At 35.5% G+C, this 26225-nt stretch overlaps 3 protein-coding genes across 4 annotated transcripts in view; all 3 read left to right on the plus strand.

Moving 5' to 3' along the window:
• Positions 1–26225, plus strand: part of LOC135831313 (uncharacterized) — a 195019-nt gene that overhangs the window by 83488 nt on the left and 85306 nt on the right. The window lies entirely within an intron of this gene.
• Positions 260–24993, plus strand: LOC135831218 (transient receptor potential cation channel protein painless-like). 2 transcript variants are annotated; one of them, XM_065343554.1, is made up of 2 exons: positions 260–448; positions 22017–24993. In XM_065343554.1, the coding sequence occupies exon 2, from the start codon at positions 22059–22061 to the stop codon at positions 24882–24884; it is 2826 nt and encodes a 941-aa protein (XP_065199626.1). In that variant the 5' UTR covers positions 260–448; positions 22017–22058; the 3' UTR covers positions 24885–24993. The 2 variants fall into 2 exon arrangements, with proteins under 2 accessions (XP_065199626.1, XP_065199617.1); XM_065343545.1 differs by lacking the exon at positions 260–448 and adding an exon at positions 19926–20052.
• Positions 2693–17513, plus strand: LOC135831133 (serine/threonine-protein phosphatase 6 regulatory ankyrin repeat subunit B-like). Its single transcript, XM_065343405.1, has 2 exons — positions 2693–2826; positions 11708–17513. Exon 2 carries the CDS (start codon positions 11724–11726, stop codon positions 17169–17171), a length of 5448 nt encoding a protein of 1815 aa, XP_065199477.1. The 5' UTR covers positions 2693–2826; positions 11708–11723; the 3' UTR covers positions 17172–17513.

Raw genomic sequence — 26225 nt, forward strand, 5'->3', positions numbered from 1 at the left:
TTCAAAAATAGGTCTCAAAAGAGACACTCTCCGTGATCATTTTTCTACATTTAGATAGGGATGCATTTCACCCATTTTTTTAAAAAAAATGTTGCCTCTATTTCTATTAAATATTACGTGAACATCTCAAAAATAGGTACCACTTTTGCATTCGAGAAAAATTAAAATATTGTGAACTTCAAGGTTAATCCAAATTACTTACGTTATTATCGTAAGCACGTTCTACTTATTGTATGTATTAGTAGTGTGATATCTTTCACGATAGGTTGATGCTAAAAATTCATTGTAGTGTTTCAAAAATGTAATTTTTTTCGTATTATGTTGATTAAAATGTGCATGCACCTTCTTCGGTCATTACTGGATGCATGAGTAGGTAAATTATGCAGTTCTTCAAGACTAATTATGAGTCAAACTGGTGCGATTAAGTCATCAAAGTTATCACTTCGAGGTAAGCAAAGAAAATAAATAGTTCATTATTAGCACCTTATTCAGCACTTCTAGATACCTATCTACTATTTTTCCAAGAGGGAAGGATTTAACACAAACTCTGCATTCTCAACTTGATGGGAATTTTTCGTTGTTGCTTTAATTTCTTTGACCGGACAAGATATGTACAGTGTACACGTAGGTATACTTATTTAACACTTAATTCGCTTTTTCAATAAATACGTACAGACCTATGTATATTTCCTATTTTTTTTCTTCAATTTGATTTCCAGTCTGTTTTGAATGAGTAAGTATAGGTACCTACCAAATTTAATATGAAAAACTACCCCTTCAACATCTCATAAAATAGATCAGTCGGATTTATTCACGTTCTTAATTAAGTAAAGGAATATATTAATGACGTCTCATTTTCGTTACAGTAAATGCTTATTTAAAAACTTAGGTATGTTAGATAAATTATGTACCTACCTAAATCGATTTGTGTACAGGATCACGTTTCAGCCAAAAAATTACAATTTGTCGCAGATTCGAGGACTCCATCATGGTCAGGAATTTATATCCAAACATAACTAAACGTGGGAATTCCTCAAGGTCTTCATCATTAGTCATTACGAACCAAATTATTAGGTATTTTTACTCAAAGAACAAAACGTCGAAAAATTCGTCGAAAAATTGTAAAACGACCTATGCATCTACTTACAATCCGGGAAAGTAGAAATGTTAAATTACCATTACAAGAACCTTGGCCATGGAACTCTACTCCATATCGCTTGTCAATCAAAAGGATTTCATGAATTTGTCAAGGTTTTACTCCAAAATGGCGCTAATATTGATTATACATAATTCAAAGCTAGGGCATGCAGCTATTCATTTCGCAGTGGAGGTTTAAAAACATTGAAAATTCTTCAAACGATCCCGTATGTAACGTGAATCGCTTAAAATTTTGAGGAAATTCGGCTTTGCATTATGAATCTGAACATGACCACATGGAATCCGTAAAGTTCCTTTGGAAGCATCCTGCCATAGATGTGAATATATGGCAACTGCACTATGATAGAGCACCTTTACACTTGGAATTGAATCAAAATTGAAGGAATGCCATTTAAGAGCTCCTGGAACACCCGTAACACCCAGAAGTTGACTTAAATTCACATAGAGACATCCATGGTGACAAATGTCATCAGTTGATCGGATCTGTAGGTTCCCGGAGCTTGATTTTAAGGTATCCCAAGTGAGTCCTTTGGGGGATACCAACGACTGCTTGGTCTTACTGCTGCATAAAGGCAATTTGGACAAATTCGGGAACTAATCAGCATCTCTGAACTTAATTGAATGGATCATGATGGTTAATGCAGATAATTATTTGCAGTGTGCTTGTGATTATGGGTTGGTGGAAGCTGTGAAGTCGTGGAGATACTTTTGATGGCAGGAGTTGACCCAAATTATTGATATCGCCCGAATAATTCAAGTATACAGCGTAGAGTACAGAGTTCCCCATTTGATGGAATGCTCGCCATCAAAAATCAACTAGTGAGGATTAAACCGGAATGTGATCATTTTAAATGTATAGAATTACTCTTGATTAGAAAATTTTGCTCCAAACAAAACTATACTGGCAAAGACGGAAACACTCCACTTCACTATGTGGGTACTTATTAATTTCACGGTTTTTCACATTCTTAAAAAAAAATGCAAAAAAATCCTATCGGCTCAATTGATGTAGGTACACCGGCAAATCGGTTTACTTTCAGTCAAAAATGTTTTAAATCCCGTCTCCAGCAAGGACTTCAGTGGGACGAAGGGGAGGGAGTTTGCATTGTTTTTCCAAAATAATTAACTGATTTTATGTACGTTAAAAACCTGCAACGAAAAATCACTTACATAGGTACCTAATACATATACGAGTAATTTAATGTAGAAACATCGCTGATGTCGGAGTGTCCTCGTAATCCTATTCATTTCGCGTTTATTCAAGTACCTACTACCTAGGTATGGTATAATGTTATAAAATATTTGCACTCTTTTCAAAAATTCATCAACGACATCGCTTTTAACGCGAAAATTTAATTTAAAAAAATTGCCACGTCACTTATGGTGATCGTGGATTCTTCTTATCAGCTCCAGTATACCAGATGCACCGGACGTGTCTACTAAGCTCAGGAAATACGTTAGCATCAGTGATGCATTTTTTCATGATAAAATTACCGTATAAATATAAAAAAAACTCCACGTATTTTTCAAAAATTATTGTTCACGTTTGCCTTAAAGGAGTCGTTTGAATTTGAGTAAATTGAGTTTTTGTTTTCACCTTCATAAGTGCATCACGTCAACTTTTTTCCTACTCAACAACAACTGCTAACATATCTACCTACATATAAAGTAAGTTGAACAATACAATGACTATATTTTCATAGTTACCTGGGTATGTACTTATTTATAATAATGTTTGTAAGTACTTTTTGTGAATTTATCAGCTCAAAATTGTTTTCTGACATCATACTTTCCTCTTTAAAACAAAGTAAATTCCATTTTTCGGTGTTGAGTGAATTTTTTTTGCTACTGTTATGGAAAGAACGCGATTTTTAGCACTCATCAACATTGGAGGCATCCCAACAATCAAAGGACGAGTCGAATAATTTTTGGATCAAAAAAACAAATTCTAAAAAACATTAAAAAACCACCAAACTCAGTTTCAGGAGCTGAATTTCATTTTTTTTTAATCGTCGGTTCGTTCTGGCCTGTTCGCTTATTTTAAAACTTGGAATTTTTAAACAAATCATCATTCAAATTCTATAACTTCAGAACCGAAAAAAATAATTTGTTCCTCTTTTACAAATGGGTCATTCCACGCCAAATCAGCGGATTTTTGCACGAGGGGTCTTCGACTTTTTTCAAAATCAGATCATGTTAAGAGGTCATCAAACGATGACGAATGACGCAAACCGGACATTTTTTCGTGTTTTTTTTTGGTGGTGCTGTGGGGCTTCAAAGTTCTCCAAAATGGCCGAAAATGGAAAATTTCAGTTGCAAATTGCTCCGGTTGTAGGTGTAGAATTTTGAACTTTTTTCTCAAATTGTAGCACCTACTTTGAAAACCCAATCGACGAATGATGTCAAAATCAATGTTGCCACTTTCAAAAACCTATAAAAAAACCTGTTTAAAAACTTATAATTTAAATATAACCATAATCCCCGCAAGTGAAAATTATGAAAAATTTCTCAAAAATTTTTCTCCCTCGCAATTTGTCAACGAATTGACGAAAAATACAATTTTTCGGGCAATAATTTTAAGGATGAAATGAAACAGCTGTTTTAAAAAAACGCAGAAACCTAAAAAATGAATATTTTAAAAATATTTCACCAATATGTAGACGGACAAGTGAAAAATCCCCCCTCCCCCTTAATTTTTCAGTGAATTTACCAGAAATATCTATCGTTCTTCTGGCTATGATTTTGCAAGTGATACATATTGGAAAAATGTTGCCACCGCTTTAAACAAATGAAAAGGACATCATAAATTATTCATAAAACTTTTTACTGATTTTTACTTGACTGAAAATTGTGAATACCTGTTTCAACTTTGAGACCCTGCAAATATTTTGTTGTGTAGTCTCAGTCTCATCCTTTCGCTATAAAATGACTCCTCATTTTTCAAATTTGGTCCAAAAACTTGGGATCCATAATTTTTTTTCTGAACTTTTTCCGTTCCACTTGACCCGATGATGTATTCAAGTGGAACAGACAGCCACGTCAAGTGGAACGAAGAGTATCTCATAAGAAAATAATAGAAAATTAACGTTTTATTCTGAATTTTTACTAAAAGTATGTTCTTCCAGTCAACGATGAGAGCTTTAATTATATATTTTTACAAGCTTTCCACGGTGAAATTTTTTGAAATCACAAATGCTTGTGTCAAGAGAAAACTGTTGAACCGATGTGAGTCCAATTTTGTGCAGTGATGTCATTAGCGTGTTATTTCAAAATACATAAATAATGCCATTTTTCAAAAAGAATCATTTTTGACCTCGTTTTTCTTAATTTGAAAATTACTTTCATCCTTAAAACCCCCCAAAATAGAAATTTGTCGTTGTATGTACCACAGAAAAGGGTCATTTACATCATAATTGCTATTACGTAGTACTGTGCAAAATCTCAAGCAAATCGGTTCATTAGGAGAGAGGCTGTAGCAGCGTAGCCTTGTCAACGGAAATTTCTGCATGAAAATTAATCGTCAATTCGTTGACAAATTGCGAGGGAGGGAATTTTTTTTCAAATATTCATCTATTTTCTACACATTGGTAAAATATTTCAAAAATACAACAATTTTCATTTTTTAGGTTTCTAATGGTATTTTTGCAATAAGTGCCAATGTTAGATTTTTTTTCTCGCCCGCAGTCCAATTTTTTGATAAGTACATACATATGAGTACCTTAGAGTCAAACCCAGAATTCTCCACTTTTCACTATTTTGAGAAAAACGCAAAAAACTTATGGAAGGTGGGTATCAGTAGTAGCAGGTTTCTGATCTCGCCTATATGTAGTGCTTCGGATAACAATCGAATTGACAAAACAAATTTTTTTTCAAGTCTTTCCATAGCAGTAATTCACGATACCATTTTGGAGAATTCTGGTTTTGACTCCAAGTCTGTAAAAAATATCGAAAATACACGAAAATGCATGATAAAATGAGGGATAATTCTAGATTCAAGTCTGTTGAAAGTATCTCAAGGTTGTTTACAGTCGACTGGAATGAAAAAAAAAATTGTGAAGTATTTTTTTCAAAGTTTGACTTGAATCCGGTACTTTGGACCACCTAACCATCATGATATAGGATGGGGTAAAATGTAGAATGGCAATTGATGCGTACCTAGTACCTACTAACTGTACCCAAAACGACCATAATCTCATTTTTGAAAATTTTGGACATTTTTCGAAGTTTGACCCGGACTTGGTACTTTGAACCCCCCTGACTGCGTCATTGTGTCAGATAGGTAAAAACGGAGATTGGCAATCGATGCGTACCTACTAACTGTACCCAAATCAGTCATAACCTCATTTTTGAAAAATTTGGAGAATTCTGGGTTTGACTCTAAGGTACTCATATGTTATTCTACATAAAAAGGAATAAAACTGAGAATTTTTTCAGAATTTTTACTCGCGGACATCGTGTAGAGCAGGCAAATAGCGGTTTTAAAAAGGAAAAAATTGGCACATTAATTTTTTCTTCGAGAATGTGTTTAGATGAACCTCCTGAACTACCAAAAAAAAACCGACCCTCCTAACCCTGGAGCTAATTTTTTTAGGGGGGTAAAACCGGTTTCGATTCACGTTTTTTGCGATTTACTCCGAAAATATTAGGTTTACGATAAAAACCACCATGAGTAAAAATGAAGAGCTCTATTCCAAAGTGGGTTAAGTCAAATTTTTTCATTTTTCATAAAACGCATTTGAAATTTTTGATGTAGAATTTGTTCTGTTCCTGAAGTGGCACCAATTGTAGAAGGTTGATACATCCTTCCTCTCTTTGGACAAAAAAAATCGATCGTAGAAAAAGTAATTTTTTCGACCATTTTGCACCACTGAAGTTGAAAAATCAATGACTTAACCCACTTTGGAAATAAGAATCGCCGTAAGAATGGAATCTGCCGTTTTGAACCGTACAAACTGCACATTTCGTGTTTTTTTCTTCTGAAATTGGTTAAGTCTTCCTTTCACAACTTTGGACTGTCAAATATGAAGTTGAAACATCAATGACTTAACCCACTTTGGAAATAAGAATCGCCGTAAGAATGAAATCCGCCGTTTTGAACCCTACAAACTGCACATTTCGTGTTTTTTTCTTCTGAAATTGGTCAAGTCTTCCTTTCACAACTTTGGACTGTCAAATATGAAGTTGAAACATCAATGACTTAACCCACTTTGGAAATAAGAATCGCCGCACAGTGGGCCACAGACCCCCAAAAACGGCGATAATTCGGTTTCAACCCTCATTGATGTGATACGTCGAATAATACATTTTCGAGGTCGTAGAATTCGAATCTGCACTTATTTTTTTTGTAGGGGTGGGGGGTGAGGCGTGGGGAGCGGAAAAATTTGAAATGTTGCTTATATTATCGTATAATATATCGATTAATATGTTTTCGAGGTCGTAGAGTTCGAATATGGAGTTATTTTTTTGGTAGGGGTGGGGGGTGAGGCGCGGGGAGGAAGGAATTTCAAATTTTGCTTATATTATTGTGTAATATGTCGATTGATATGTTTTCGAAGTCGTAGAACTTGAATCTGCACTTATTTTGTTTGTAGGGGTGAGGGGTGAGGCGTGGGGGAGTGAAAAATTCCAAATTTACTTTTTGATGTTTTCTTATACCACTGATTTTTAAAGTTTGCAGTTTTTTACACAAAATCAGAACACATTTTGGAACAAAACTCATATAATCGCGCAATATCGTGTGTTCTCTTCTGCATAGTGATGTGTATTTAGGAGTAGTGTATAAGTATTATGTTTTAGCGATTTTTTGCCCGAAATTGCCCCATTGCTTTGCAGGTTCCTTTTTCTAATAAAAATACATCAATTTTCTTCAGAATTGCGGATATACCTATCGCAATTTTAAGATCGAAACATGATATACTCGATTCAATTTTGATTGAAATACATTATTTGAGTTATAAAATGATTTTTTCAAATCAACAATGAAAAAAACCTCAAAAACATGACAAACGGCATATTAAACGACACAATGAGCAAAATTCACCTCTCCACGCCTCACTTTTAATCCCTACCAAAAAAACAACTCCATATTCGAACGCTACGACCTCGAAAACATATTAATCGATATATTACACAATAATATAAGCAAAATTTGAAATTTTCTTGCTCCCCACGCCTCACCCCCTACCCCTACAAAAAAAGTAAGTGCAGATTCGAATTCTACGACCTCGAAAACATATCAATCGACATACACAGTACAGTCAGAAAGTTCCCGAAAAAAATCCGGAACTCAAAAAGTATAAGAGATAACTTCAAAATTTTTTTTTTGATTTTCAATATGATCTCCATTTATATCAATACATGCTCTAGAACGAGTAAGAAAGTCATTAAACACTTTCTGGAACGCTGATTGTGGTTTGCACTTGAGCTGCCTCGTCGGCGCTTCTTGGACCACCGGAATCAATTGAAATTTTTCACCTTTCATGATTAATTTGAGCATCGGAAGTAAAAAGTAGTCTGTAGGGGCCAGTACCAATCAAATTTTAAAAATCTGAATCGCTTTCGGCCAGCTCAATGAAGTCTTTCGAAGCTGAAACGTGCTGAAATTTTTGATCTTCAGTTAAGGAATGTGGAACGAATCTGGTGCAAACTTTTCTCTTACCCAAATGTTCGGTCAAAATTTTGTGAACACTGCCGTGAGACATGTTTAATTCATCAGCTATCATGTCAATTGTAATTCGACAAGTTCTCTGTAAAACGAACCGCACAGCTTCAATTTTTTCCTCACAAGTTGCCGTTTTTGGTCTGCCTTCTCTGGGATCATCTTCAATTGATTCGCGTACTTCCTCAAATCGATTGTACCACTTGTATAAACATAATGTCGATATATTGGCTTCTCCGTAAGCTTGGTGAACCAATTTGAGTGTTTGTGCACAAGTTTTTCCAAGTTTGTAGCAAAATTCAACTTTGAAGAATCAGACATTTTTTTTACTAATAAATTTCGGCGACGAGACAAAAAAAGCTTCTCTTTGTAAATTTGTTATCATTTTATCACTAATGTGTCGATCTTGTTGAAACCTCATACCTGAATAGAGGAAACTTCAAGGAATTCAGAACTATTTTTATCCGAACGGTAGGGCTAGTAGATTTCGAGTTCCGGATTTTTTTCGGGAACTTTCTGACTGTACTGTGTATTACACAATAATATAAGCAAAATTTGAAATTCCTTCCTCCCCTCGCCTCACCCCCCACCCCTACCAAAAAAATAACTCCATATTCGAACTCTACGACCTCGAAAACATATTAATCGATATATCACACGATAATATAAGCAACATTTCAAATTTTTCCGCTCCCCACGCCTCACCCCCCACCCCTACAAAAAAAATAAGTGCAGATTCGAATTCTACGACCTCGAAAATGTATTATTCGACGTATTGCACATCAATGAGGGTTGAATCCGAATTAGCTGAATCTCACACAGTGTTGACTTAACCCATTTTGGAAACCAAAAGTAATTTGACTTAACCCACTTTGGAAAAATGTGAATTTTTAAAGGGCTGGCAACACTGATATGAGGTAGGTATGAAAGTTCTGATACCTATGTTTTGTAAGTACCTCTCTGAACTCTGAACTATTAGATGGCGGTGCTAACTCAATTTTTTTTTAATTTGACTTAACCCACTTTGGAATAGAGCTCTTCAAATGTTCCCCTTCAAACTCTCGACAATTTGATACTACGCTCGATACCCATCCCTCAAAAGGTGTGTCTAAAAATAGGGTTGGAAAAAGTAGGTGTTTCAAAAAAAATTCAGTCCAATAAATTGATCAAAATTACCACTTAATATCATTCGTTTTTACCCAATTTTTTTTTTACAAAGTCTACTTACCCAACTATTAATCACACCACCATTGTTTGGTCTTCAACCCTCCCAAGAGGTTGGCGGGGGATGGTGGATTTTTCAAGTAACACACAACTGAATCATGTATTTGAAAAACGAATCTGGACATATGCGATATATCGAATAGTATGTTATTGAGGTCGCTGAATACGAATATCAACTTATTTTCTGGGTCCAACTCCTCAAAGCCCCTCTGTGCCCCAAAAAGGGGGTTGAAATTTTGAAAAATCGTGAAAAGTCGAGTGATATATCGAATGGTATGTTTTCGATGTCGCTGAGTACGAATATGAACTTATTTTTTGTGTCCCCCTTCCCAATGTCCCTCTGTGCCCCAACAAGGGGGCCAAAATTTCAAAAAATCATCAAAAAGTCGAGTGACGATATATTAAATGGAATGTTTTTGAGATCGCCAAGCACAAATATGAACTTATTTTTTGGGTCCCACCCCACAATGTCCCTCTGTGCCCCAAAGAAGAGGTCAAATTTCGAAACATCGTAAAATGTCGAGTGATATATCGAATGGTATGTTTTTGAGGTTGCTGAATACGAATATGAACTTAATTTCTGGGTCCGACCCCTCAAAGCGCCTTTGTGCTCCAAAAAGGGGGTCAACATTTTGAAAAATCGTGAAAAGTCGAGTGATATATCGAATGGTATGTTTTTGAGTTCACTGAGTACGAATATGAACCTAATTTTTGAATTCAACCCCTCAATGTCTCGCGGTGCCCCAAGAAGTGGGCCAAAATTTCGAAAAATCACGAAAAAGTCGAGTGATATATCGAATGTTATGTTTTTGAGGTCGCTGCATGAATACGAATGTGAACTTATTTTTTGAACCCAACCCCCGAACAAACATTATAAATAGGTAGGTAGGTAATTAAGTTTTTGGAAATTGTTGAAAGACTAAGTTTTTTTCTCAAGTGATTTCTTGCTTAGTAGGTAAGTGATGAGTATCTTTTACTAGTACTTGAGACTTTTATTTTTTTTTTTTCGGAAAAGAGATAAGTCTTATAAAAAAATGATGTATCTCTGAAAAAATAATTCCAGTGGCACAGTACTTGGGCAACATTTAAAAATGTAATCATTTTGATGGTTGTACTGTACGTCTTATTTCGATGAAATTCAACAAAACGGCAAAAATTCTACTTCCATTTCATTAAAAAAAAAATAAATCAAAAACTGATAGGTGAATGAGCGTTTAAAAAAATATTGAGATGCAAAATATTGTGTTTTTTTTTTGCGAAATAAGCGTTCAAACTTTTTGAATAGCGATTCCGATAAATTTTTCAAAATTTTGGCCCCCTTTTTGGGGCACCGCAAGACATTGAGGGATTGAATTCAAAAATTAGGTTCATATTCGTACTCAGTGACCTCAAAAACATACCATTCGATATACCACTCGACTTTTCACGATTTTTCAAAATGTTGACCCCTTTTTTGGAGCACAGAGGGGCTTTGAGGGGTCGGACCCAGAAAGTAAGTTCATATTCGTATTCAGCAACCTCAAAAACATACTATTCGATATATCGCATGTCCAGATTCGTTTTTCAAATACATGATTCAGTTGTGTGTTACTTGAAAAATCCACCATCCCCCACCAACCCCTTGGGAGGGTTGAAGACCAAACAATGGTGGTGTGATTAATAGTTGGGTAAGTAGACTTTGTAAAAAAAAAAATTGAGTAAAAACGAATGATATTAAGTAGTAACTTTGATTAATTTATTGGACTGACCTTTTTTGAAACACCTACTCTTTCCACCGCCTTTTTTAGACACACCCCTTGAGAGATGGATATCGAGCATAGCATTAAATTATTGAGAATTTTAAGGGGAACAGTTTTCGTCCGGTATTTTTTCTCAAAAACTTAATATTAACGGTGTAAAACGCAAAAAACGTGAATCGGATCCGGTTTTAGCCACTTAAAAATTTTTCTACGGGGCTATAGGAGAGTCGGTTTTTTTCTGGTAGTTCAGAGGGTCTATCCGAACACATTCCCGAAGAAAAAATTGATGTGCCAATTTTTTCCTTTTTGCCCCTGCTTTTTTACGTTATTTTCCCGCTCTATGAAGGTTATTTTTGAAAAAAAAAAGCGTGTGGTACCTAGACCTACGTAAGTAATACGAGTAATGAGTAACTTGTTGTTCACGGATGCATTTATGTGAAAAGATAAACACGGTTCACATTCATGGGAAATCGGGTAACTACCTATTTCAAATTTTGTTTTTAGATGAAAATTATTTCGCGCTGAAAGTTATGAAAGCACCGGAAATTATGATGAACAGATAGTTATAAGTTGATATTCTATTGCAATTAACAACTAGCTGGCCGTTTCAAATTTCACTACAACACAAATTTATAAACCTCAATATTTTTCATTTCATGTATGGCTAGAATTTAAAAAAGTCAGATTGCTTAAAATCTGAAAAATAGGAATGTCGACATTTTTAAAACAAGGTCTACGTGACATAAACAGACTTCAGTTTAATGTGGACTAGTCCATTTACTTATTTCTCATTTATTCGAATAGTTAAATTATTCATGATGTTTCATTCTTCTTTCATTAAATACACATAACTGGATAGACTATTTTCAATATATCATTAGGTAGTGCTCAGGATCACTTTTAAGTTGAAAATTACAATTTTTCACAGATTCGAGGAGTCAATCATGGTTGGTTATTGGACACTGACATCCTTACTCCAACAACAAAACTTTGAAAAATTTGCCAAAGAATTGAAAAACGACCTACAGTTTGGACAACTGGATGTTAATTACCCATACGACTGTCCTGTTCTTGTTGCTCTACTCCATATCGCTTGTCAATCAAAGGGATGCCATAAATTCGTTGAAATCTTGCTTCAGCAGGGTGCGGATATCAATCATCCCAGCGAGGGAGAATTTTCCAGAACAGCGATTCATTTTGCGGTAGAAAACGGAGATTTAGAAACGCTAAAACTTATATTGAATGATCCCAATTGCAATGTGAATATTCTGTCGAAACACGGGTACTCAGCCTTGCATTATGCAGTCGAACGTAATGACATTGAGTGCATAAAGCTTCTCCTACAGCATTCACGTATTGATATTAACATAGTCGGTTATGCTGACCAAACACCTTTACATCTGGCTTTAAACAATAATCGCAAGAAAGCAATCTATGGGCTATTAGAACACCCAGAAATTGACTTGGATACACTTAAAGATAGCTGCAGTCACACCTGTCGTCAGTTAATCAACTCAAAATACCCAGAATTTGTTTTTAAATTGTCCCAAATAGGTTCCTGGAAAGATGAAAGTGAATACTTATTTTCATTATTGTATAACCTTAACATAGACAAATTTCGAGAGCGCGTCATGATTTCTAAACCCAATTCAAATGATCATGATGGTAAATACACGTACCTGCAGTATGCTTGTCATCACGGATTGTTGGAAGTGGTGGAGATACTCTTGATGGCAGGAGTTGACCCTAACCAACACTGTCCTAATTATAACATTACACCAATTATGATAACAATAAAAAGAGGCTATCATGCTATTTTGAAAGTGCTATTAGAAGACCCAATGGTCTCACATGAACCAGTTGCTCAGAAGACAGTGTTCCATATTCTGATTGATGGGATGATTGCTGTAAAAAATCTACCAGTGAATGACAATCCGGAATCTGATCATATTAAATGTTTCCAATATCTTTTAAACAGTAAATTTTCTTCTCAATGGAATATTAACTATCCAAAGAAGGAGGGATACACTGCACTTCACTATGCCATTCGACTGAATGATGAAAAAATTATAAATGCCCTTTTACGTGCTGATGTGCAATTCAATTTGGATATGAATCTCCCAGATGATGAAGGAAACACTCCACTTCATTATGCTGTTATATTGCAAAATGAAGAAATCATAAAAATCCTTTTAGATGCAGGGTCCAACTTCAAATTGGATATCAATCTACCGACCAATAATGGAAATGCTTCGCTTCATTTAGCTATCCCAGAGAAGAAGGAAAAAATAGTAGACTCCCGTACAGCTACCAGAGACGAATTTAGATTGGATATTAATCGCCAAAACAAAGAAGGTATCGCCCCACTTCATTATGCTGTTCAATCACAAAAGGAACAAATCCTAAAAGTCCTTCTGGATGCAGGGTCCAACTTTAGTTTGGATATCAACCTCCGAAACAAAGAAGGATTAACCCCACTTCATTATGCTGTTTATTCTGAAAATGAAAAAATCCTTAAAGTCCTTTTCGATGCAGGGTCCAGCTCAAATTTGGATATCAATCTCCAAAACAATGAAGGATTAACTCCACTTCATTATGCTGTTTATTCACAAAATGAAAAAATCCTAAAAGCCCTTTTAGACGTAGGGAGTAACTTCAAATTGGACATTAATCGGCAAACCAATGAAGGAAACACTCCGCTTCATTTAGCTATCCAAGAAAAGAAGGAACAAACAGTAAAAGCTCTTCTAGCTACCAGAGTCAACTCTAGTTTAGATATCGATCTCCAAAACAATGAAGGATACACCGCACTTCATTATGCTGTTCAATCACAAAATGAAAGAATCCTAAGAGACCTTTTGGACGCAGGGTCCAACTTAAATCTGAATATCAATCACCAAAACAATGAAGGAGTCGCCGCACTTCATTATGCTGTTCAATCACAAAATGAAAAAATTCTGAACATTCTTTTGGATGCGTGGTTCAACTTTAGGTTAGATATCAACCTCCCAAACAAAGAAGGATTAACCCCACTTCATTATGCTGTTTATTCACAAAATGAAAAAATCCTAAAACTTCTTTTGGATGCAGGGTCCTACTCAAATTTGGATATCAATCACCAAAACAATGGAGGATTAACCCCACTTCATTATGCTGTTTATTCACAAAATGGAAGAATCCTAAACGCCCTTTTAGATGAAGAGAGCAACTTCAAATTGGAGATCAATAGCCAAACCAAGGAAGGAAATACTCCGCTTCATTTAGCTATCCGAGAGAGGAAGGAAGAAGTAGTAAAAGCTCTCCTTGCTAAAAGAACCTACTTTAGTTTGGATATCAATCTCCCTAACAATGAAGGATTCACCCCACTACATTATGCTGTTCAATCACAGAATGTAAAAATCCTGAAAGCTCTTTTGTATGCAGGGTCCAACTCAAATTTGAATATCAATCACCAAAACAATGAAGGATTAACCCCACTTCATTACGCTGTTTATTCACAAAATGAAAACCTCCTAAAAGCTTTTTTATATAAAGGGTACAAGAACTACAATTTGGATATCAATTGTCTAACCAAAAATGGAAATACTCCGCTTCATATAGCTATTCAAGAGAAGAAGGAAGAAATAGTAAAAGCTCTTCTACTCGTAGCTACCAGAGCCAACCTTAGTTTGGATATCAATCTCCAAAACAAAGAAGGATGCACCCCACTTCATTATGCTGTTCAATCACAAAATGAAAAAATTCTAATAGTCTTTCTGGATGCAGGATTTACCTTCAATTTGGATATCAACCTCTCAAACAATGAAGGACTAACCCCACTTCATTATGCTGTTTACTCACAAAATGAAAAAATCCTAAAAGTTCTTTTAGATGTAGGGTGCTACCTCAATTTGGATATCAATTGGCCAACTGATAAAGGAAATACTCCGCTTCATTTAGCTATCCAAGAGGAGAAGGAAGAAATAGTAAAAGCTCTTCTAGCTACCCGAGCCAACTCAAATTTAAATATCAATCACCAAAACAATGAAGGATTAACCCCACTTCATTATGCGGTTCAATCAGGAAATGAAAAAATCCTAGCAGCCCTTTTAGATGTAGGGTGCATCTTCAATTTGGATATCAATCTGAGTACCAATAAAAGAAATACTCCACTTCATTTAGCTATCCGAGAGAAGAAGGAAGAAATGGTGATAGCTCTTCTTGCTACCAGAGCCACCTTCAGATTGGATATCAATCACCAAAACAATGAAGGATGCACCCCACTACATTATGCTGTCCAATCACAAAATCAAAAAATCCTGAAAGATTTTTTGGATGCAGGATCCAACTCAAATTTGAATATCAACTTCCGAAACAATGAAAGATTAACCCCACTTCATTATGCTGTTAATTCACAAAATGAAAACATCCTAAAAATTCTTTTGGATGCGGGGTCCAACTTTAGTTTGGATATCAACCTCCCAAACGAAGAAGGATTAACCCCACTTCATTATGCTGTTAAATCACAAAATGAAAAAATCCTAAAAGTCCTTTTGGATGGAGGATCCGCCTTCGATTTGGATATCAATCGGCAAAACAATGAAGGAAATACTCCGCTTCATTTAGCTTTTGGAGAGAAGAAGGAAGAAATAGTAAAAGCTCTTCTAGCTGCTAGAGCTAACTTTCCTTTGGATATCAATATCCAAAACAATGAAGGATGCACCCCACTTTATGGTGCCATGTCTTCTGGAAATGAAGGAATCATAAAAGCTCTTCTAGATGCTGGTGCGCATGTTGTTCAAAAGACTCATCATGGCAAAACACCTTTGCATTTAGCTGCAGGTTCTGTACTTAATGAGTACTTGGACAAATGTATAACTACTAGTGAAAATGCTCCCACACTTCCGCAACATGAAATCATATTTGACTACAGTATAATTACTCATCCTAAACAGGTATCTTCAGTCACAGGAAGCGTATTAAGCTATGTCACTGAGATGGAAGCTTTGCAGATTATGGCTGATACTACAGAATTGAGGGAAGTTCTCAAGCATCCGGTGTTGCTGAGTTTCTTGAGTTTGAGGTGGTACTCTGTTGCTATATACTTTTATATTTGCTTAATTTTTCACTCGATTTATTTTATATTTCTCACTACTTATATTTGCTGCATCAATTGTTCTTCAAGTGACCATAACACTATCATATCACATATCTCCATCAATTGTTCTGAATACCTCAATAGTACTCGATTGACAAATGATACTTCCATTAATTGTTCTGAATACCTAAATAATATGGACAATTTCATGACTAACGATCATATTTCACTAGTTGATGTTTGTCTCTGGTATGTAATGACGGTCTTATGTATCATATTTGCTTTCATGGAACTGTATCAATTTTATGTCTCTCCTCGGAAATATCTCAGGTCAGCTGAGAACTGGCTAGAAATATGTTTAATATGCTTAACATTGGTTCTGCTACTGCTCCAGATAAATTTTGAGTGCCAACACAAGCTCTCCTCAATTGTCGTCATGTTTGCAGGGATGGATCTAATGCTTTTAACCGGCCGGCATCCGTTATGCTCCTCTTATATTGAAATGTTCAAATCTGTCTGCAAGAGCTTTCTAAAACTCCTAGCTTGTTATTTGATTTTGATTTTATCGTTTGCACTAAGTTTCTACTCGCTATTCAAAGATGCGCCTCACAACGACCATTTCAGAGAACCTGCTGTGGCCATTATAAAATCTATTGTCATGTTGACGGGAGAATTCGGTACAGAGGACATCCCTTTACGTACATTCGACCTCAATTCTAGTATAGGATATTTTTTATTCATCTTGTTCATCTTCCTAATAGCCATTGTGTTGTACAACCTGCTGAATGGATTGGCTGTCAGTGACACTCAAGCTATCAAATCTGATGCAGAATCGGTAGCAATTGTCTCAAAAATTAAATTGATATCATACATTGAAGGTATAGTCATACCAGACTTTTTCAAGTGTCTTAATTTTATATGTAGTATGACAAAGTTATGTGAAAGATGTAGACGCAACAGAGATACAAATTCATTTCAGTATACATTTCCGGACGGTAAAATATATGTTAGACCCAATATGAACAACACTGTGCGTTTACGAAAGCATGATTCAACAGATGACACGAGTCAAATCATAATCGATTCGCATATAGTGAAACATGCTAAGAAAATACTAGAAAAAAATAAGCAACAGGAAAAAGAGGCTGAAGAACGCAGTTCTCAGAAACGTGAGTACAACTTGAAGCTGGAAAATATTGAGAAACTATTCCAAGAACATAGTAATAAATTGAAAGTTGTTGAGAAATTATCGCTAGAATATAGTTCTAATTTGGAAACTCTGAAGGAGATGATGGAAATTTTGAAATCAAAATAAACAATAAGTGATATGTAGGTACCTACTTAGACAGTCTTATTCGTTTAGTGACCTAATGTTACTTGATACCTACTAAAAAAATTATTCACAAGATTCATTTTCAACAGATTATTCAATTCGATTTTTTTGCGAGTAGTTGTAGTTACCTAATGCCTAACTGAGATGTTGGAATACGGAGTTTAACGCGCTCTTTTGTACAATTTTGTAATCTAAAATTTTCCCTATTTAGACGTTGACTGCTTCTCCGGTCACGTTTTTGTTACTTTTAGTTTCTAGTTGTTTCTGTACAATGTACATAGTAAGTATGTTTATAGTTCGTTGTTGAATAAAGTTGGAAAATGGTTCGAGCATTTTATTTGATTATAATAACATGGGAAACTATGGTACCTAGACCTACCTAGGTACGGCAATGTGTTGGTGACTACGTATTAGGTATATTCAGAGCTATTACAATCATTTAAAAAAATGTTGAGCTCACTTACTCTTTTCTCCTCTCATACATGCGACTCGAAGTTTTTCAATTTCATATTTATTTTTTTTGGGTGGGGGGGGGGGGGGTTGAAAATTTCAAAAATTTGTAGAAAAAACGGGGAGGGGGCACACTGCGAAATTTTCTCAAAAATTTAGTTACACCTTAAGGTATAACATATAATTTTCCCAGGGTCCCAAAAGGGGTGCAACATGGTCAAAAAAAGAAAGTTTGAAAAAAAAACACGAATCACCTGTACTACCGCGAGTTTTGTCAACACTGTTCCACGGCACCACCGTGAGAAAACTTCACCTATCGCGCGCTCTCAGACTTGGGATTTTTTTTTTTGAGAACCCTATTGAATTACCGTAACTGCCATCGAAGGTTTTTTTGGTGAATATTTTCTAGGGTGGTGTGGTGAACAACAAAGGTAACCTACAAGAATTTTCATCCCCCTCTCCCTTCATATTTACCACTCAAAATTTCGTTTTTCAACTTATTTTATGTTTTTATTTACCAACAATGAAAATTGCGAGGTACAATGTGTTGTTTCCGTTTCCGCATGATTCGATACCGCTGAGCACGAATATGACGTCAGGTTTTCCGCTAATTTAGCCCCTCCAAAGCCTTCAGCCCTCCCCCCACCACAAACAATGTTTACTACATTGAAATAAATTACTTTGATGATATTGGTGTCGTTTTGGTTCAAACCTCTCGAGCACAAATACTGCGTCTGATTTTATTTTACACTCACCCGGCTCCTCCATAGCCTCAGCTCCCTTCTCAATTTCCACTATTTTTGAAATGGAGCTACTTTCACAAGATTGGCGTCATTTACAAGAGACCTAAACGTAAATACAGACATCTAATTTCGTTTTACTCATACCCAGCCTCTCCGTAGGGGGCTAACGCTCTGGAGGACATGGGTAAGCGTAAAACAAAATCAGAGTCTTTGTACTTATGCTTAGATCACTTGGAAACGACACCAATATTTCAAAAATATGTAGTAAAAATTGAAATGGGGGGCAGAAGGCTCTGGAGGGGCTAGATTGGTGTAGCAGAAAATCTGACGTCATATTCGTGCTCAGCGGTATTGAATCATGAGGAAATGACACCACATTTATTGATACCTATTTGATTCTCCCAAAATTCTCATTTTACCCCCGCTATGGCACCTTTTTTCAATTTTTCACCATATGACGAACCAAACAAAAATTTCGAAAAAAAATATGATACTTAGGGGTCAAAAATAGGTACATCTAAAAAACGTATTTAAAATGCTGTGCCGCGCAATTTCATTGTTGGTAAAAAACATGAAAAAGGTTGAAAAACGCAATTTTGAGTGGTAAATATGAAGGGAGAGGGGCTTGTAGCTATACCCCTGTTGTTTACTACATCACCCTAGAAAATATTGACCAAAAAAAACGTTCGATGGCAATCACGGTAATTCAATAGAGTTCTCAAAAAAAATCCCAAGTTTGAGAGCGTGCAATAGGTGAAGTTCTCTCACGGTGGTGCCGTGGAACAGTGTTGACAAAACGCGCGGTAGTACAGGTGATTCGTGTTTTTTTTCAAACTTTCTTTTTTTTGACCATGTTGCACCCCATAATGTAATATTTAGAGTGTAACTAAACTTTTGAGAAAATTTCGCAGTGTGCCCCCTCCCCGTTTTTTTCTACGAATTTTTGAAATTTCAACCCCCCTCCCCCACCCAAAAAACCCCTAATATGACATTTTTTTTTTGAAAAAAATTTCACACACGCGCCTATTTAGTGACTATTTTCTATGAAAGTTTCTAAATTTTTGGACCACCCCCTCCGGAGAACGAGAATTTTGAATTTTGAGCACGCATGGGCTCATTTCTCGGGTTGAGGTGGGGGGTTGACTCGCAAAATTTTTTGGGATGGTTTTACACCTAAACGAACATTGTGGGTGAGTTTCATCAAAATCGAAGAAAGTGCGAATTTCACTATCTTATCCTAAAAGGCTCTTTTTGATCCATGTTTTTGGTTACAATATTGATTTTAGAGTAGGTACCTAACATGTAATTTTCTCGCTTTCTTTTTTGGGTGAGAGCATTCTAGGCAACCCACAAAAAAACTGCATGAGCGATGCTTGTGATATTTTTTTGTAATTTAATCATCGGTGGTTCTTATCAGTTTGAACACACTAGACAAACCATGTACTACGGAAATGACTTTACATTGATAATGGTTTTTTTTAAAAAAATGATAAATTCCACGATTTATAACGGAGACGTCATTAATTTTTCCTCTCTGGATTGTCCACATTTACCTACGTACTTTGATGCGGTCATTTGAATGTGTTTTAATTTGCCTCATTTACAAATCATGTCAAATTAATATTCTAAATAACGAAAAATTCGTCATTAAGTTCCTGCACCTAATTAAGGTAAGTCGAACAGTGCACTGACTACATTATTTATCACTTAGTTGCTTCTTGTTTTCAAATTGATACATCAAAATTTGTTTTCTGATAACTTACTTCTACCCCAGATTAAGTACTCTATCTAGCCGGTTTCAAATTTGGACAATATTAGTGTCGAAAAACTGAATTTATTTTCATCAAAATACCACAGTATTCTTCATTCTTTTTGAAAATTCAAAAGTTGCAATTTGCAACGTTTCTTCCGAAAAAATGTGATTGACTCCCCAAAACTACGTAAAGTTTGCCATTTCTGACAGATCATTCAGAAAGCCTCCAGAGAAATTTTGCCCGTTTGGTACCACCAAGTAAGTTTTGAAAAAGTGAGAAACAATTTCAGTTTTTCGAACTTTTGATTTTTTAAATAGATAGCGCTGTTGGTGTTTTTCAATATACGAGTATGTACCAGGGACTGAAAGCTTCAAAATGAAACTTAACTTTCGGCTTCTGACTTCCTTGGCTTTAGCTTTCGGCTTTAGCGATTAATTCGGCTAGCTTTTGGCTAGCTTTCGGCTTTTCTAAAATTCAGCTAAAGCTGAAATTTTGAATGAAAAATAACTAAGCGCCATATTCATGGATGATAAATTTGTTACTTATGGATCACTTGTCTAAAATGGTGAATTTTGATTCAATTTTTCCCATAGACGAATGAAAATTTCATATTTTCAGAATGATAAATCGATACTTTGGAGCCAATTTCTCAATTTTTCAACTAAAAAAATTTCAAAAAATTCAATCAAAACTATTAAAAAAAGTTTGGTAAAAAGCCGTATGAAATGAAACTTCTAGCTGGCTTTCGACTTTTTCAAAATGAAACTTGGCTAGCTTTTAACTTCCAAAATTTGGTGAAAAATATGAAACTTTCGGCTTTTTTCGGCTTTTGGCTTTCAGCTTTCGGCTAGCTTTCAGTCCCTGGTATGTACCCATTTTATTTATTGGAATTATGATTTATGAATAAAACGTAAAAAAAACAACAGCATTAGAAAGTAGGCAGGTACCTACCTCTTTTCATTTTTAGAATTTCCAACAGATCTCGTATCTACAGTGTTTAATTGCTCATTCAATGGTGCCTAAAATTGGTAGATACTTACGAGGTTTGCATTTTTTACCACGTGCATTCGAGCTCATTTGGGCATTGATTTTTCAAAATTTGAATGAAAAAAATCGTACATGTGAGCATGACCACTCATGATTTTTTCAAAGTTAAACTCCAAAAAGGGCAGAGAATTCTGAAAAAAAGTGGATAGGTTTAGGTATAGGTACCTACTATATACAGGGTGGCCCAGTTAGGAGTGTGCTCATTTTTTTAATTTTTTTTTTATTATTATTTTAATTTTGAGATCAATTTGGAGGCGAAATGGAGCGTTCTACGAGAAAAATACATCAACCAAAATTGTAGAGAATTGAATTTCCAACAACCTATCAGAGATTCATTTTTCTCCAAAATGCATATTTTTTCCGTTTTTGCTCAAAATAAGAAAGTTTTACGAATATCATCGTAAGATTTTTGTTTTTTGAGAAAAACGGAAAAAATATGCATTTAGGAGAAAAATGATTTTCTTGTAGGTTGTTGGAAATTCAATTCTCTACAATTTTGGTCGACGTATTTTTCTCGTAGAACGCTCCATTTCGCCTCCAAATTGATCTCAAAATTAAAAAAATTAAAAAAATTAAAAAAATGAGCACACTCCTAACTGGGCTACCCTGTATATAACTATATAATATATATATATTTTTTTTTAAATCAAAATTTTCAAAAATTGTTTCAAAGTCTTCTGAAAGTTAGTTTTCCACACATAAAAGTCTTAAATGGAAACTCACGATTCCATTTTCAAATGGCAGATTGTTACCTTATTATTTTGACTTGCAAAAATATGCACGCAAATTTTTAAAAAATATACTTGCATAAAAATTGTAATTTCTATTTTCAGGGGAATACGTCAACTCCTAACACGAATTTCAAAACATGAAAAATGCAATTTTCACTGACCCAGCGCACCACTTACTCACCCAATTCCACAATAAATCATATCCAGGACTCAAGCAATCCATCATCAGATCAATTAAATATACTGGTAGCATTAAAGCAGCAAAAACTCGATGATTTTACCGCACTCATTAAATCCAGAGACATCGACGTAAACTACTTCTACAGCGATCCAGAAAATGGAACTTTACTCGACATTGCCTGTCGATCCAGTGGCAATAGCAAATTCGTACAGGTCCTTTTACGACACAAAGTCAACCTGAACGTCATTAACAAAGTCACAGGATTGGCAGCAATCCACGAGGCGGTCGCTAATACCGACGAGGACACATTGAAAGTGCTAATCGAGTCGACAACCCCTGAAGGCTTCATTTGCTCCCTAAATACGCCAGATAAATCCGGCAATACAGCTTTACACATGGTTGTAAAGCAGAACAAGGTGAAATTCATGACAATATTGCTTCAAAAATGCTGCCTAAGAATCGATATCAATCAATCCACACGACAGAATCCGACACCTTTGCATTTGGCTTTGCTCGAGGGTAATATCGAGGCAGCCAGTGTATTACTCGAATACCCAGAGATCGATTTGGATTTCCAGAAAGATTCTCAAGGTAGGACATGTCGTCAAATTATACAAGAAGAATATCCGCAATTGGCTGATAAATTATCCAGTTTGAGATCCAGTTGCAAAGTCGAGTCGATTTTATTCTCGTTGATAATTCGTCGAGAAACTAAACCATTCATCGAGCTCGCTTCTCAAGTAGACGTGGAACTCTTGGATGAGAACTACGATCATCAAACCTTCTTGCATTACGCTTGTCAATACGGATGCGCCGACGTGGTCGATATGCTGCTGGAAAAACAAGTCGACATCAATAAGAAATCCATCGCTGGGCATACCCCAATAATGCTCGCTGCCAAGCATGGCCATTACGACATTTTTATGAGGTTATTGACCCATCCAGAGATCCGTTTACAAGTCGAAGGAATCGAATCAGTGTTGCATACCGTGATTCTGGATATGTTCTCTCATAGTTACAATTCCAGGCGGGAGCACTACAGGTATTTGGAGCTATTGCTCAACGAAGCTATACCTCGAGGCAAATTGGATATAAATTTTGTCGATCGAGATGGTTGGACACCTCTTCATTACGCTGTATGGTTAAATGATCAACGAGCAGTAGACCTGCTGATTCGAGCAGGTGCCAACTTATGCCAGAGAAATCCCAAAGGAGAAGTACCTTTGACATCTATCAAAGCTGCAGCTCTGACCGACCTACTGGACTCTTGTATCTCATCCAGTAACGAGTCAGCATTCGCCGGAGACTACGAGATCACATTCGATTATAAAATCCTGACTCAACGAAGCAGCAATGATAAAACTGCGGATGAACGAGAGATGGCATTTTTTTCCATTCTTAAAAGTGCTCCAGAATTGAGGAAACTTCTCATACATCCAATTTTGAAAAGCTTTCTGCACATGAAATGGTATCTCGTGAAGAAATACTACATTATCCATTTCTTCTTCTTTTTAACATTTTCCTCGATGCTGAGCTGGTATATCATAATTCTCAACACTAATGATGTCTCAAAACAGCCAAGCCCAAGTTACACAATTTTTGTATTTTCTGTGTTACTCATCCTGTACTTCATGCTAGTCTTGAGAGAAGTACTCAAGCTGTGTATTTCTTTCGCGTTTTTCATAAAATCTCCTGAAAACTGGATGAGGATAGTTTTGATCTTCACGACTTTTCAAATAGTTACCATTGAAAATCCACAACTCGGATGGAGAGTATCTGCTGCTATTGCGATGTTAACCTCGTGGATGCACATGATGCTTTTAATAGGCAAACATCCTGATTTCTCCACTCATATAGAAATGTTCAAAAGGGTCGCTTTGAACTTCTTCAGATACCTGCTTCCATTTTCCATTCTAATTTTAGCGTTTGCATTCAGCTTCCATGTGTTATTGGCAGATGATGAGAATCCTCAGGGTGCTAATACCGAAGTATTCAACGATCTTTTCCTGAAACTTTTCAAAATGATCATAATGTTGACGGGTGAAATAGATTCTCAATTCGTTTCACCCAAAGCCGATACAAATACGAGTATCATCACAGACTCTATGAATATCACGAGCTGTGCAGACCAATCACCTCCCACCTCACAAAAAATCACCATCAAACATCTCTTCTTCGTTTTGTTCATCTTTCTCATCAGCATTGTACTCTACAATCTTCTGAATGGTTTAGCCGTCAGTGATACCAAAGCCATCAGAGAAGACGCCGAATTAATCGGTATCGTATCCCAAATTGAATTCATCTCATTCTTGGAACTTTTCCTCACCATTCGAAATCGTAACCCGTTCGAAATGCTGAATCGTTTCATTCCCAATTGTGGAGGACCTGCGACGTTTTGCCAAAAAATGCGTTTACTTTACTCCTACGTTGGATTATATCGTCACGATATAACTTTATTTCCTGAGTCGTCGTCAGATACGTGTGTTCGAGTTCTTCCTTATCGTAGTAATGCGGTTGTGTTTCCAGAAGATGACAATAGCATGTGTAACAGGGCTTTGAAATCACATCGTTGGAAAATGGATCCTTCGATTATAAGACAAGCGGTGGAAATATTGGAAAAACGTGATAATCTCAATCAAACGGATCATCTTGGTCAATGTTTGCAGCTGATACAGAAACAACAGACGAAATTTCAAGATATTGAAAAAGCCATTCAACAAGTTTCCTCTCAGTTGAATAATTTGAAAAGTGAAATCGATGAACGATTTGCAAGGCTTGGTAATCAATGAAAAATTTTCTCGAATGTACTTATTTTGAATTAAAAATGTCAAGTTAGATACCAATGTACTTACCTGTGAATTTTCTAATATTTAAAATTAAAAGTTGTTATTATTGAGGGTACCTATAATTATTGTTAATTCATACCTAGATAAATGGAAATTCGGGTCAATATTCTGCTCCCTACAAGCAAATTTTCAATACTTTCAATAAGCTACACTTGAAGTAGGTGGACTTGGAAAATGAAATTCATGAAGGAAAAATTTTTAAATCTAACTGGATCCACATCAGTTTAGGTTTTACAAAATGATAGGTAAAATGTTATAGATACTAGGTAATTTCCATTTTTTTAAAAGCAAAATTTTCCACTCTAGGTAAGTGTAGGATAAAAGATATTCAACATGTTCATACACTGGGTGTTCCAAAACGAATATCGAATAACTCGTCTGATAATCTGCAACCAAAATCACACACATGAAAACAGTTTTGACAGTTCTGGGAATTGAAGGGGTTGGTTTTTGGGACGCTTCATGTTGATTTTCAACACTTTGAATAAGATTGTGGCCATACTACAGAATTTTAATTAGGGCTTAAAGAAGAATCTTTCCAATTTAAATTCATCTTCAAAATTTGAAATGCGATGATTGAAGATATTTAATGTGCTGTAGTCCAGCCTATAACGTTTCACGAATAAAGATTATTTTCATATTTCTCCTGTCTGCAAAGCTAAAGGTACTCTACCTATTGACGTATATATTCTGAAAAAATTTGTAATATTGAAAGTTCAGCAATCTTATCTAATTTTTTATCATTTTTTAGGAGAGGATGTTATAAAATAAAAAGCTCTTATCGTGCTCGATTTTGACAATTATTATAAATTATTTGAAAATAATGGACAATCTATCTGCACAGGAAGATGACAAATAAAATTAAATCAACGTGGAACCCCACGACTGTAGGAAACAGAAACTTATTATCGCATGAAAATGCTCATTCTAATTCAGATAAGGAGATACCTACGTATGTAGGAACCTATTTTGAAAAAAAAAATTGGAATATTCAAATTTTCATAAGTAGGTATATCTATGAATACACCAATGTGAAATATTCGCGATAAAAATTTATAAAGTCGATTTTATCTCACAAATGGTTCAACAGTTGGATTCACACGTTCGTTTTATTTTTTCACATATACCTAATATAGGCACCTATCAACTGAGTTTTTTGTGAACGGCATAATAAGATTGAATTTGTCAACAAGACATATTACATAAATCTACAAAATAATAGGCGCAAATATCTATTAGTTCAACATCGAAGATCGTTCACCTGCGTATCCAACCATAAAAGAC

Source organism: Planococcus citri, chromosome 1 (genome assembly GCF_950023065.1).
Source record: "Planococcus citri chromosome 1, ihPlaCitr1.1, whole genome shotgun sequence".
In the NCBI taxonomy this organism is placed as follows: domain Eukaryota; kingdom Metazoa; phylum Arthropoda; class Insecta; order Hemiptera; family Pseudococcidae; genus Planococcus; species Planococcus citri.